The 14,571-nt window shown below is 42.7% G+C and overlaps 1 protein-coding gene across 5 annotated transcripts in view; it reads left to right on the top strand.

Moving 5' to 3' along the window:
- The window catches only part of JADE2 (jade family PHD finger 2), a 156,388-nt gene that overhangs the window by 135,750 nt on the left and 6,067 nt on the right, over positions 1-14,571 (top strand). For 4 of the 5 annotated variants that reach the window (XM_073355547.2, XM_073355546.2, XM_078853993.1 and 1 more), the window contains 2 exons: positions 4,332-4,449; positions 9,922-10,050. In XM_073355547.2, coding sequence (XP_073211648.1) covers positions 4,332-4,449; positions 9,922-10,050 — 247 coding nt within the window. Of the gene's footprint in view, positions 1-4,331; positions 4,450-9,921; positions 10,051-14,187; positions 14,275-14,571 lie in introns of those variants that run through there. The other variant, XM_073355549.2, reaches the window with a different exon arrangement.

The following is a 14,571-nucleotide window of genomic DNA, read 5'->3' as shown; positions in this document are numbered from 1 at the left end:
CCTCCCAGTTCAGTTCTTGTTCCTCAGTTGTTTCCAAGAGTCTTCTTTGGGCGAGGAGTCAGTGAAGAACCACGATGATGTCAATCCCCTGCATTAAATAGCTTTTGCGTATGGTGAGAACCCTTTTTCTCCAAGCTTGGTTCCCACACCCGGTCAGTGGAAAAACACTGGTATTCCAAGATGGAGTCCAGTACTAGGTGACTTGGTCACATGTCCCTGTAGGGTCACAGCAGCCATGAGCTGAAGGCTGCCTACAGTGTTCTCAGGAAAAAAGAAAACGAGTACTTGTGGCACCTTAGAGACTAACAAATTTATTTGAGCATAAGCTTTCGTGAACTACAGCTCACTTCATCAGATGTATTCAGTGGAAAATACAGTGGGGAGATTGATATACATAGAGAACATGAAACAATGGGTGTTACCATACATACTGTAACGAGAGTGATCACTTAAGGTGAGCTATTACCAGCAGGAGAGCGGGGTGGGGGGGGATCTTTTGTAGTGATAATCAAGGTGGGCCATTTCCAGCAGTTGACAAGAACGTCTGAGGAACAGTGGGGGGTGAGGGCGGGAATAAACATGGGGAAATAGTTTTACTTTGTGTAACGACCCATCCACTCCCAGTCTTTATTCAAGCCTAAGTTAATTGTATCGAGTTTGCAAATTAATTCCAATTCAGCAGTCTCTCGTTAGAGTCTGTTTTTGAAGTTTTTTTTTTTTGAAGAATTGCAACTTCTAGGTCTGTAATTGAGTGACTGGAGAACACTTCAATCTCTTTGGTCACTTGCTCCTCCCCTACACAGGGCTGGCCCGAGGTGCTCACCCAAGGCAACCCCTCAGCCTGCATGGGGCTGGCAGCACTGCTCGGTCGAGCCCTGCCTGCCCCCAGCCTGAGCCCTGTTTCCCGCTCTGCCCAGGGCTGGCCTTACCCCCCCCCCTCCGGTCCTCTACACCCCACTTTTTGATCAAGTTGGCAAGGACAAACGGGACAAATGCCCACTTTTGTCAAAAAGTTGGGATGGCCAGGACAGGGCTTAAAAAGGGACTGTCCCAGGCAAAACAGGACATATGGTCACACTCAATAGAACATATGAATCAGAACTGCAGGATTGAACCCAGGGGAAAATAAACCAGTTATTTGGTACTTTGGATTTGTACCATTTTTATAGAACGTGTGGTCCCGATCCTCAGCTGGTGTAAATAGGGATAGCAGTCAATGGAGCTACACTGGTTTGCACTAGCTGGGAACCTGGCCTGATAGTTGGATACGCTCTTCACTTTTTGCCTGCCAAGCCTTTACTGTGGCCGTTATATATCTGCATATAATAAAATCTTTTGCACTTCTGTTGCATTTTTTCATCCACGGATCACAGAGCACTTTACAGACATCAGCTCTTTCATTATATCTGTTAGAATTGCCATCGTGTTAAATTAAGCAAATCTGTCGACCACAATGGTTTTAAAGCTAATTCCTGAAACTAAAACTGAGTAAATTGGAAAAGCAGTTTACCCCGCTCCGCCTCGCCCTGCTCCCACCCCCATGGATGTTAGTTACTGAATCCTTTAATTCAGATCAACAGCGTCGCTGGATTTGGGTACAGGATTTGGGTACAGATGGTCAAGTGTAACTACCTGGTTCCTACATCTCTTGGACACTCTGGACTAAAGCACTGGGAAGCTGTAAAGCTGAAGTCCAGACCTTTCTCCTGAATTCAGGTTACTGAACTTTGACTTCATGGTAAAGATAAAGATCAAACTTCCTGATATTTTATGTTCAGCAGAAGGTGGCAAATAAAACCCCAAATAAACGAAAGCCTGAAAAATTGTGCACAGAATGTGGATAAAATAGCATCTGTAAATGTGTTGTAGATTAAAGCAAAAGGTCTGGCAAGAATTCAGTGACCAGCATGTCTGTTCACTGTGCGCACCCTTCTGTTTGGGGTCTTAACTTACCCAGGAGTGGAGGGAGGAATCCAATGGGGGATAGTGGCATAACTACCCCACAGCTTCGGTACAAAAGGAGCAGTGATGTGCGTCTGTATCCTGGCCGTCAGCAACTATCGGTGTGGGGATCTGTGCATAGGAGCCATTACTGGGTCCATATGTGGGCCATGCCCTCTGAACTTCCAGGGTTCCCATCAGAGATGGCCTGCAGAGCAACCTCTCCATGGATGCTGGAGGCACAGCCTAATAGGAGCTGACAGTCCAGTGCCCCAGAGCATGGGTGGGAGGAAGAAAGCCCAGGAAAGTCCCTTCCCCCTAACGTTCTCCATGCAGGGGGCAGCTGTGATATGGCTGCCTGTTCACAAGGAGAGCAGATTATGCTGCCAGAAGTGTTCCAGACCTCAGAGGGGACAAATAGGGATTGGTTGTGGAGATAGCCATGGCCTCTTTCCCTCTTGCACACTGGCTAGCGTCTGGAGGGCTGTACTGGGAGAGCACGTGCTACGTGTGTCCTGTGGGTGTAGGATCTGCCACTCGTGAGCAGGCTGCCCTTTGTCCCTGGATGCATTGTGCCTTTTGGCCTCTGCACATATAGTGACTCCCGCTATTGCCACTTGTACAGTGCGCTTGGCCCTCTCCCTCCTGCAAGGCTTGGGCTCCCAGAGCCAGAACTGAAGCCATTTGCCTCTGTCCCTGTTCTCTGAATGTCTTTTTTGCTAGACCAGGAGAACATAAGAACGGCCATACTGCGTCAGACCAAAGGTTCATCCAGCCCAGTATCCTGTGTGCCAACAGTGGCCAATGCCAGGTGCCCCAGAGGGAGTGAACCTAACAGGTAATGATCAGTGATCTCTCTCCTTCCATTCATCTCCACCCTCTGACAAACAGAGGCTAGGGACACCATTCCTTACCCATCCTGGCTAATAGCCATTAATGGACTTAACTTCCATGAATTTATCCAGTTCTCTTTTAAACCCTGTTATAGTCCTAGCCTTCACAACCTCCTCAGGCAAGGAGTTCCACAGGTTGACTGTGCGCTGAGTGAAGAAGAACTTCCTTTTATTTCTTTTAGACCTGCTACCCATTAATTTCATGTGGTGGCCCCTAGTTCTTATATTATGGGCACAAGTAAATAACTTTTCCTTATTCACTTTCTCCACACCACTCATGATTTTATATACCTCTATCAATCCCCCTTTAATCTCCTCTTTTCCAAGCTGAAAAGTTCTAGCCTCTTTAATCTCTCCTCATATGGGACACGTTCCAAACCCCGAATCATTTTAGTTGCCCTTTTCTGAACCTTTTCTAATGTCAGTATATCTTTTTTGAGATGAGGGGACCACATCTGTATGCAGTATTCAAGATGTGGGCGTACCATGGATTTATACAAGGGCAATAAGATATTCTCCGTCTTATTCTCTATCCCTTTTTTAATGATTTCTAACATCCCGTTTGCTTTTTTGACTGCCGCCGCACACTGCGTGGACGTCTTTAGAGAACTATCCTCGATGACACCAAGATCTTTCTCCTGATTAGTTGTAGCTAAATTAGCCCCCATCATATTGTATGTATAATTGGGGTTATTTTTTCCAATGTGCACATTACATTTCATTTGCCATTTTGTTGCCCAATCACTTAGTTTTGTGAGATCTTTTTGAAGTTCTTCACAGACCGCTTTGGTCTTAACTATCTTGAGCAGTTTAGTATCATCTGAAAACTTTGCCACCTCACTGTTTACCCCTTTCTCCAGATCATTTATGAATAAGTTGAACAGGATTGGTCCTAGGACTGACTCTTGGGAACACGACTAGTTAGCCCTCTCCATTCTGAAAATTTACCATTTATTCCTATCCTTTTTTCCCTGTCTTTTAACCCGTTCTCAATCCATGAAAGGATCTTCCCTCTTATCCCATGACAACTTAATTTACGTAAGAGCCTTTGGTGAGGGACCTTGTCAAAGGCTTTCTGGAAATCTAAGTACACTATGTCCACTGGATCCCCCTTGTCCACATGTTTGTTGACCCCAGGATAGGAGCCTGTTGATGGCTCCTATCCTGCAGGCCTGGCCTACTCAAAACCACTTGGGCATACCCGAATCACAGCATTGCCCATCCGCGCATAAGGTGAACAGACAAACGAGGATAAAAAGAAGAGTGTCTTTGTACAGCACTTAACATGGTTGGGGTCGTGGGGCATAGTTAAGGATTCCTAGGCACTACAGTAAAACATAATAATAATAATACTTGGGATTTCTCTGAGCGACAGAGAAGAGACAGCATCTAGAGAGCTACCTTCGGTTAGCTGACTCTTCAGTAGCACTGCCAAGCAGCTGGGGCTTTTCTCAGAGTCCACTCAGAAAGTGGAAACTCTTTCTTGTGTTTCTGCAGGTTAGAAATCTCTGCTACATGGTGACGAGGCGGGAGAAAATGAAACACTCCATTTGCAAACTTCAGGAGCAGATCTTCCATCTCCAGATGCAACTGATCAAGAAGGATCTTTATCCAGGTAGATACTTCTGCTGGTGGCTTGGGAGTACTTGTTATTACAGACGCTTCCAGTTCCATCATATAATACGAGACACTCATATTCAAACCTGCACAGGTGGAAGCAAAAGCATCACCACATTAGGTCTTTCTTTCATTTTTTTATGTTGACAAACATGTGGTTGAGCTATCTTGTGGAAAATATAGCAAATTATAGACACTTGGGAGCTTATGCCCTGTCCAGTGTAGGCTTGTGATAGGGCATAGGACTGGGGGTCAGGACCTGGGTTCAAGCCTCTCTTCCACCACAGACTCATTGTGCCACTGTGGACAAGTCATTTATAAAACTTCTCACAAAAGTCAGTAGGAGTTTCACCCTTTAAGTGAGGGTAGAATTGGGACCTTATTTTCTCAGAGTCTCCAGGTATGTCTGCACTAGAGTTGGTGGGGTACATTCCAGCTCAAGAAGACAGACCCAGGCTAGCTCTGATGGAGCTATGCGCTGAGAACAGAGTGGAGCCGTGGCAGTGTGAGGGGTCTAGCCACCCCGAGTCTGATCCATCCGAGACCATAGGTATGTGCTCAGGGCAGCTAGCCCCTCCTTGCGCTCTCACTGCCACCGCTATGCTCCTGTTTTTAGCACGCTAGCTTGATCTGATCATGACTGTTTTATTAAGACAAGGGAAGAGTACATTTCCTACCCTGACTCTGCTGAAAGCCTGAGACGGTGGTTTTCACTGACCCTATACAAAGTAGATCCGTATCACCCCTCTGGGTAGTAAACGCTAATCATTTTGCTGGATAGTTAAATTAAGACAATAGTCTGGCCTGCAGTGAGATGCTGTGGCTGGAGCACATTGTTCTGTTTGGATGGTGATTACAAATCCTGGGTGCAAGGCTAGAGAGGTTGGTGTTTTTAGTTGTGGCATCTGGCTCGTTGGCGTGTTTTAGTAGCAGTTGCATTGGCTTCTTTACAGTTGCCTCTGGCTCTGTTAAGAATCAAAGGTTAAGCTGCTGATGGAATGTCTTTTGCTCTTAGATGCCATCTCATTTTAGCACTGATTGTCTGTAATTCGCTCGGCTGTGTGTATCTATTAGCAGAGAACATCATGCATACAGTGCAGGAAGCACTTGGCAGCATTTTATTAAATAGCAAATATAGAATTAATTTTTCTTTTTTTCTTTGATTTTTTTTTTAAACATGCAGTGGTTGAGCCCACATCTCATAAATTCCTCTTCCTTTTTTCAATGGCAGTACAAGACTCAAAAACCAAGGCTGCATGACAGTTTTTCCAGAAACAGCATCTGGCTCTTTGGCAGACTCCTCCGCCAGTTGTTGTGTTTGTGGCTTTGGAGTTGCTTCTGAACCCATCACGAGTTTGGGGTTTCTTAGGAACTGCCTGGACTGCACTTTCCCTTACCAAAGTTTCCTTTGATTCAAGTTTTGCGTCAAGTTTTGAGTCTGAGAAAAGTTGTGTTGAAAAGTTTGTGACTTTGATTCCATGTAAATTTTTCTTGGTAGCCTGAGCCGGGCTGCTCTGTAGTGCAGAGAGGAAGGTACAGTAATCATGTACAGTATGGCCTAGTTAGAGATGGCCCCAAGCCACAAAAAGTCTGATACTGGGTGAGGCTGACCAGCCATGACACTGATTATCTTCAGTGGAAATTTCAGGTGTTCAGCACTTCTCAGAATAGGACCTACCTTCCGGATCCAGATCAAAACTATCCCAAAGTTGTGGAGAAGTTGTGCCCTGAGTCTTTGATTGGGACCTATTTTATATAGAGGGCCTGATTAGTAGAGGTTCTGAGTGTTGAGCACTTGCTGATCCCACTGGGACAGACTCTGATGACCTTTATTGAAAGATACCGTACTCCACAAGTGGTCACATGGCAATCAGTGAAGCTGTTGACATTGTGAATAGGAGGAGGGGAATCATAGGGTTAGAAGGGACCACAAGGCTCATCTAGTCCCATGGTTCTCAACCAGGGGTACATGTATCCCTCAAGGTACCCAGAGGTCTTCCAGCGGGTACATCAACTCATCTAGATATTTGCCTGGTTTCACAACAGGCTACATAAAACCACTAGCAAAGTCAGTACAAATTAAAATTTCATAGAGACAGTGACTTGTTTCTACTGCTCTATATACAGTCCAATACACTGAAATATAAGTACACTATTTATATTCCAATTTATTTTATAATTATATAATAAAAATGAAAACATAAACAATTTTTCAGTAATAGTATGCTGTGACACTTTTGTATTTTTACGTCTGATTTTGTAAGCAAGTAGTTTTTAAGTGAGGTGAAACGTGGGGGTACTCAAGACAAATCAGACTCCTGAAAGGGGTACAGTAGTCGGAGAACCACTGATCTAGTCTAATCCCCTGCCAAGATGCAGGATTTGTCATGTCTAAACATCCAAGAGAGATGGCTCTCCAGCCTCCTTTTGAAAACCTCCAGCAAAGGAGCTTCCCTGACCTCCCTAGGTAGTCTGTTCCATTGTCCTACTGTTCTTACAGTTAGGAAGTTTTTCCTGAGATTTAATCCAGCTTCTTGACTTTATTTTGAGTTGTGGGTCGTAAGCATCCCTCTAAAATTATGTCCGCATCTACAAAGCTCAGGGTATTCTGACCAGAGGGGTTGCTTTGAACCTTTACCTACTTTGAAAGTAACAAGATTTCCATAGTACAGCATTTGAAGTCCAGAAATAAGAACTGCTTTGAATGACTTGAAGGAATGAGGAATTTTACTGCTGTAAAATTGTAAGTGTTCAAGCTTGTATCTGAGCAGTATTTGTTGTTTGCTTAAAATAAATGGGAATGACTTTCAAATGGACACTTTATCATGATTTTATTTCCATGGGGGAAGTTAAGCCCAATCTGAACAGTAAGCCATCATGAGATGCAGATCTCCACAGCTTTGTTCAGCTAAGGAGTGAAGGATAGTACCAAAATGAAGCTCTAATAAGTGAGTTGAATAAATCAGTGATAATAGCTTCCCTCAAGAGAGGTCAAGTGCTTCCCCATGTAGATAGGGTGGCTTGTAGTACAGAGAGGACTGGTGTGCAAAGTTGTCAGTTTCTGAGACCGTTCGATTATTTAAATATTCTTCTACGGCATTGGCTCCTACAACACAAGTTAGCACACGGTAGCTGGGACATCTGTTTCCTTCCCTAAGACCTCCCGGTCTCAGCTTTGTTTCTGACAATAGGACAGCCTTTTGTGGTGTTATGAGTCAAATCAGTAGAGTTGCTTCATGTGGCAGTAACTACTCTCCATTTCATTATGGTACAAGAGAGGCACCGTTTTAGGGTCCAATCCTATAAAATGCTGTTGGCCTCCTTAAATTGCTGAGCTGCTGCTGACCTCAATGGCAATGGAGGATGCTCAGCCCCTGAGCATCCTCCACTGGAAAATTTCTTCAATTTTACAGCACTAAATGATTTGCAAGTAGAGGAGAAAATTTGTCTCCGAATATTTCCTCGCCAGTATTTCCTCCCCTCTGACACTTGATTTCATTGGCCGACATATCAATAACTTTTGGGGGGAAAGCAAGAAATCTGTATCACTCTTGCTGATTGAGTGCAGTTGCTAATTATTATGGTGCATGGCAGTTAATCAACACAACCTGGTGGAGTTACCCCATAGGCGCATTTGGCACATTGTATTTTTGGAAGGGTCTCCTCCTAAAACACATAACTTGGAGGTTTATTTTCCCATTTGATAAATGATCATTTAGGCAGGAGGTTCTTATTAAAGCTGTTGGGAATTGCCCATGCAAAACTACCCCTTTTCTGTTTCACATATATGTCCTGCACGAAATGTAAAGTCGGCTCTTGGCCTGTGAAATGTGGCTGTTATTTTGACAGGCTCCTTTTGAAAAGGTAACATTCATATCTCTGTTTAGAACCATTGTGATGTCTAAACAAAGTCATATTTTTATTTGTAAGTCAAGTGAAAAATGTGTCTGTTTGGAACTTCCCCAGTCTTCTGGAGTTACTTGGCAGGAATGTAGCATATATCAATTTTTATTTTCTTTCTTTCTTTCAGTGAGTCCATTGCTCATGAAAGATCCTGGATTGGCAATCCTGGAAATGTAAATCCTCTCTTAATCCAGACCCACAGAATATTCTCAGGCAGCTGTAATGCAAATTCCACCACTACATTTCAACCTAGAGGGACTACCTCTAGGGAGAGAGGAGACTTCAGCCTCCGTGGCCCACTCAGCCCATGGCCTCTCTGCTAAGGCTGCTAACAAAACTGGTGGTGGTTTATATGAAGCTGATACCTTCCACCGGTTACTGCATAGACCTCTTAGAATTATTGCTCAGTTGTCATTTTACAGCCATCACATGATAATAACTTTTGGTCAGTGCCAACTTGGGTCAGCTTCAAGCTAATGATCAGATTACGAAAAGCTAGAAATCACATTTCCAATTCCTTTAGCCATCCAGGCTCCTACTTTTGCTTTTAGGGCCCTGTTCTTTCCCCACTGAAGGTAGTAGGAGATTTAGCATGAGCTTCTGGTGGTGAAGATTTGGGCCCTTAATGTGTAAAAAGCTTTGAGTATTTCACCTAGTAATACAAATTGTTCTTTTCAGAGGGTACAACTTAATTCTGTTCCCCCAAGAGGAATACATCCAGTATATATGCAAAACCATTTAGTATATATTGATTTTTAGTTGAAAGTCCAAATAGCTGTGATTTATATTCCTGGTTTTCAATAGGCAGTTTTCAATAGCCAAGTCATTTAGGTGTATTTTATGCAGTGTTTAGGTGTTTTGTTTTTTCATTGTTATACAGTGTAAGCAAGGGTAGTTATTATATCCAAAAGATGAAATCAAGACAGGTCTGCTTAAAAATGCTGCCAATAAGATCTTTGTCAAACTTGTTCTGCGACCTTATACCAGCAGTGGAAGAGTAGGTTGATAAGCACTTTGCATTTGCCTGTAGTTTACATTGCAAATTTGCATTATACAACATGCTGTAAAGTTTGGAACTGCCTGAGTCTTTTGGGGTGTTCATATGTAGAGGTTTGGTTTATAAGCACTGCATTCTCAGGACTGAAATCTTGGTACCCAAAGGCCTTGATCCTGCAAAGCACTTAAGCAAGTGCTTAATTTTAAGTAAATGAGCAGTCCAGTGATTTCAGTGGGACCACTTGTGTTTAAAGTTTAGTTTGTGCTTAAGTGCTTTGCTGGATCAAAGTCCAAGTTTCTTCTTTATACAGTCTCTGGGACTGAAAACCTTTCCTTAATCTAGAGTTCTGTAGTGTTCACTTGCTCAAAATGACAGTACACGAATCTCTTGTGCAACTCTTGACCCAGATTTGCACTAGAGCCTGCTATTGTTTCACAGAGAGTGATTAGCAAGGATTCTTCCAGTTCTTAATTTCATCCTTATCTCAATGCTCCTGAAGGCTCCAAAGTGTTCATCATCAAGTTCCCTGGTTACGTTATCTCACATTTCTTTTTATTTGGAAAAAAACAGAACAAACTGGGAAGAGAACAAAGGGAAAGAAAAGTGACCCCAAAAGAAAAGGAAGAGATGGTAGAAAAAGTAGTCCTGAGAAGAAAGAAAAAAGGAAACCAGGGAACGACTCGGTCTTGGGACAGTTGGGTAAGTCTGACTGTGAGAACACAGCACTGAAATATACTGAGTGCAGAGGCCAAAGTCATAGAGGTAAAGGAATTCCAAAGGCTTCACTTATTGGGGGGAAGAGGGGCGGAGTAAATGTAGAGCTTAATGCCACAGATAGTGCTAGAGACTAGGCTCTCTTGCTTATCCATAGTGGAGTTACATCACGGGCATTGGCTATGTGAGCTGCCTTACACTGCTTCTGCCCTGTACTGGAGGGACCACAGTACACTAACCCCCAACCTGACCCTGTAGATGGGGTCCTTTGTCTGTAGGCTGTCAACTAGTGGCACAAAAGCTTATGAAGTATTCAGCTATCAGGCTGAACGCCAGCTGGAAGAATGCATTAGAGTATTGCAATGAGAAATAGTGATTTTACTTTCTGGCAATGTAATCTGACTTCTCCACTCTAGTGTAGTGTTCATTCTCTGCATAGTCTGCAACATGCGTCCTGCTGCTGCTTGTGAGTAAACTGCATGGGCCATGTGTTTTAGTTCAGTGCATGCTGCTCTGTTCCTCTACGCACCCTCCAGCACAGGAATTAGTTTGTCCAAGAGGCTGCTGCTGGCAGTCCCAGACCAGCCAGGAGATAGATGCAAAGTGACACTGCTTTCTCAGCACTATTTCCTGTCTTTTTCCATGGCGGAAGCATAAAGGGCCCAATTCTGCCCCCATTACTGTGATTCTGTGCATTATGTTGATATGTAACACACCACCAAGCCCCCCATCAAATATAACCCTCTGCGACATAGCAGGGGAAAAGACCTAAGGAAAACAACAATTCCCTTAGCAACCACAAATTATTTTTTGTAGAATTTGATCTCTTTTCTACTTTCTGATGTTGATTAAGTGACATTTTTAATTCCACCTCCCTTGTGTCAGATTACTGTGGCGGGTGCAGAAGCTTGACTTGAGCACCAGCAAACAAGGGGTTAATTCTATGTTCAGCTCTCCCACAGGTGTAATGGCCTAGCAGTGGAACTGACAGCCCAATCAGCAATTCAGAGGAAAGCCAGGGAACACTATAAAAATAACTCCCTGGCCCTGAAAAGAAAAAGAACTTCTAGAGGAGGAGATTGGGTTTGGGGGCAGGGTAGGGGCTTATACATGGCTTTCTCTTCCTTTTTCTGTTAATATAAAATCCTGTTTGTTTTTTCTTACAACTTGTTAACTCTGAAACTGAAGTCTTAGAGGAAGAATCTTACTTAATGAAGGACATTTTCTGTTGCTATTTAGATCAGCTGTCCTGTTCTGCTAGCTTAGAATGACCCAACAGTCCTTCCCTTGAGACAGCTCCCATGATGTCTTGACATGTGAAAAGCCCCCTGTAAATTTTAGTTAGTGTCTGCAACGCTCATTCCCCCCTCCCCCTTAGGCATATCCTACACCTACAACAGCAAGTGACTTAAATCAAATAGTTAATTCTGTGCTGATACTTGGCTGAAATGTTTTCTTATTCCTTGTGAAATGGAGATACTGAGCCACGTGTCTTTCCAGCATTCAAAATAAGAAAGAGTTGAAATCTTTAAAACAATGAATGATACATACCTCATCACAAGAATAACAACTACAGACATGAATTGCTTCCTCCACAACACAGTCCCAGTGACCTCTCCCTAACCCATCTGTAGTTTCCTTTTAAAAAAAAGAAAAAAATATTCCATATCAAAAACCTGTCCTTTTTCTCATCCATTTTATAAATAAGACCAATGTTTTTATTTATTTTTTTTTTTACTATTTATTGAGAGAGTATTAACAAGTTTGCAAATCTTTGCCATGTAAATATCAGAAACCAGACAATCATTACAACAGGGAGCTTTTCTTTAGAGACATTTTGCAGGAATATATAGTCATCGGATCTCTCTGTTTAACAGGGTGTTACCATAGTATACAGTGAGCATTATAATTGCTCACATGAATGAGATCAGTTTTTAATGTAGAAGCCTGGTGGGTTTCAGTCAGAGCAATTAGAACAGGGACACACCTGTGGTATTAGGCTATCTTTTTTTTTTTCCCTCTGCCTGTGCAGAAGTGTCCCCTCCCATACATTTTAAAAGCACTTTAAAGGTAGTGGTGACCTCTGCCACTTCTCTTGAGAGACTATTCCACACTCAGGCAAACCTCAGTACTAGGAAGTTTTTCAACCAAATTCTTCCCTCTTTTCCTTCTAGTTAGTCCTCTTTGTGCTACTCCAAATAATTCCTCTCCGGTATTCACTCCTTTCAAGTATGTGTAGAGGGCTCTAATTCCTGCGCCCGTCTGTCATCACTTAATCATACACATTTAGCTGCTTTAAACATTCCTGATCATTCAGTCCCTCCAAGCCACAGATCGTTCTTGCTCCAGTTTTGCCAGTCTTTTTTGTACCTAATCAATGCAGTCTACCAGGTGTCCAGTGGGAAACTCCATCTACAGCACCAATGGCAGGATATGACTCAAGGCAAAAGAACTCTGTAGCATGGAACTTTACTAGGCATGCTTTTGAAGATCTGTGGGTACATATTGCATAGACCTGATCTTTTACAGCACAGGCTGTTATCACTAAGAAGTTAAATAGCATAATCCAATAATTGTCTCCAGGTGCAAATCCCGTTCTCTGTAAGGATTTACCAAATTCTTAGGATCAGATAAAATTGGTCCAGTCTGTTACAGTAATATGAACATGAAAAGTAACAGCTTAAGAATAGGAGTGTCTACATGTTAATTCAGAGCTGCTGGGAATGGATTAAAACCGCTCTCTGTTTAATGACATCACATATGATATAGACACTTTTATCACTGCCTGTCTTTAGAAATGTGGCTATATCATGAGTAAATACTCATAACAACAGCAGACCAAATCCTGAGGTTCTTACGCAGTCCTTAGCCCAAATTACCACTGACTTCAATGAGAGTTTAACCTAAGGGAGGACTTTAGGGTTCAGCCCAACATTTGAAACCTCAAAGCCAATATGAAATGCTGTCAGCACTGTTCCTGTTTTGATGTGTGTGCAATGGCTGTACAACTGCATGTTAAAGTCAGTCAGCCTTTTTAAATTCGAGGAAAGTTTCTGTACTAATATTTGCTTAGTCCAAGCTCAGAAGGTACCTCTGCGAAAGCATCTGAGTCACAAGCAGTCAAAATGAATGATCCAAGGCAGATTTTATTTGAGGAGGCTAACACTGTATCTAATATAGAGCAGTTGACATATACTGCACATTAAACCTTGAGTCTTACCTTATGGCTTAATGGGTTGCTTGCCAGCATGACCAGTTGGTCCCTTCTTTAAACTCTGCACCATATCAAGAGAACAAAGAGGCCACTCCAGTAAATTAATACTGAAAACATCTACAACGTTTAAAGGAAATCTTTCTTCGTGCAATATATAATCAACCTTCAAAATTCGCTGCCACAGATGGGAGAGTCAGCTAATATATGAAAAGAGGTCTCATTTTTATGACCATTAATAACTTTTATAGTTAAAAGGAGTACTTGTGGCACCTTAGAGACTAACAAATTTATTTAAGCATAAGCTGTAGCTCATGAAAGCTTATGCTCAAATAAATTTGTTAATCTCTAAAGTGCCACAAGTACTCCTTTTCTTTTTGTGAATGCAGACTAACACGGCTGCTACTCTGAAACTTTTTATAGTTTTGCAAGCTATGGTGAGGAATATCTTACACATGCTTCAGGGTACACATGGAGCATCTGAAGGGGTCAGGCAGGTGTTTTTTCCCACTGTGTCCATCGTTTCCACAAATGATGAGACTTCTCAGGGGGAATGGAATTTGACTTCTGAAGCATTGGATGCTAGCTAGTGACAGAGGCCAGATGATCTGAGCTGTGTGGCAAATTCTACTCATCCTATTATATATCTCGGATAGGTGGTATGCTCTTTGAGGCGAGGCCCATGTCTTTATGTCTGTGCTGTGAAACATACTTTGGTACCCTCTAGAATTATAATTAATCATAAGCATAATCATCATTTTTCACTTATTCCGGTTCTGATAATGTTACATTTACACTGGTGTGATCCTAACCAGCTATCAGTGCCCACATAATGGAAGAAAATTAGAATAACTGTTTAAGCAGCTAAAACATAGTATGTAGAACCAGTGATGTTGTTTGTGTTTTCCCAGCAAAGGGGAAGGCAAGAATCCAGCCAAAGACCTTCCTTACCTAACTACCCATATAAAGATTATGCCAGGAGGGTGTTTCTATCCCAGCCTCCATGTAAGTGTGCTGTCCTAGGGCTCTCATCAACCCAAAGCAGAGGCCTGGAGAAGTAGAGTTCTCGTAGATGGATTCATCCAGCCCTTCGTCTCCTGCCCATTCTTCAGAATTTCCTGCATGTGTTAGCCCTATAGCTGTAATAATCCTGTGTTAGCCCTATAGCTGTAATAATCCTGTGTGGCCAGATACCAGGGTGCTTCAGTCCTGTTCTCCCCAATCACCCAGCCTTCACAGTCTTATCAGCCTTGCTGGTTAAAGTTATGTGTAGTTTGTCTTGAACACCATGTAAT

The sequence above is a fragment of the Lepidochelys kempii genome, chromosome 8 (genome assembly GCF_965140285.1).
Source record: "Lepidochelys kempii isolate rLepKem1 chromosome 8, rLepKem1.hap1, whole genome shotgun sequence".
NCBI classification, from domain to species: Eukaryota; Metazoa; Chordata; order Testudines; family Cheloniidae; genus Lepidochelys; species Lepidochelys kempii.
Note: the sequence above shows the minus strand (reverse complement) of the source record. Positions and strands in the feature narration are given on the sequence as shown.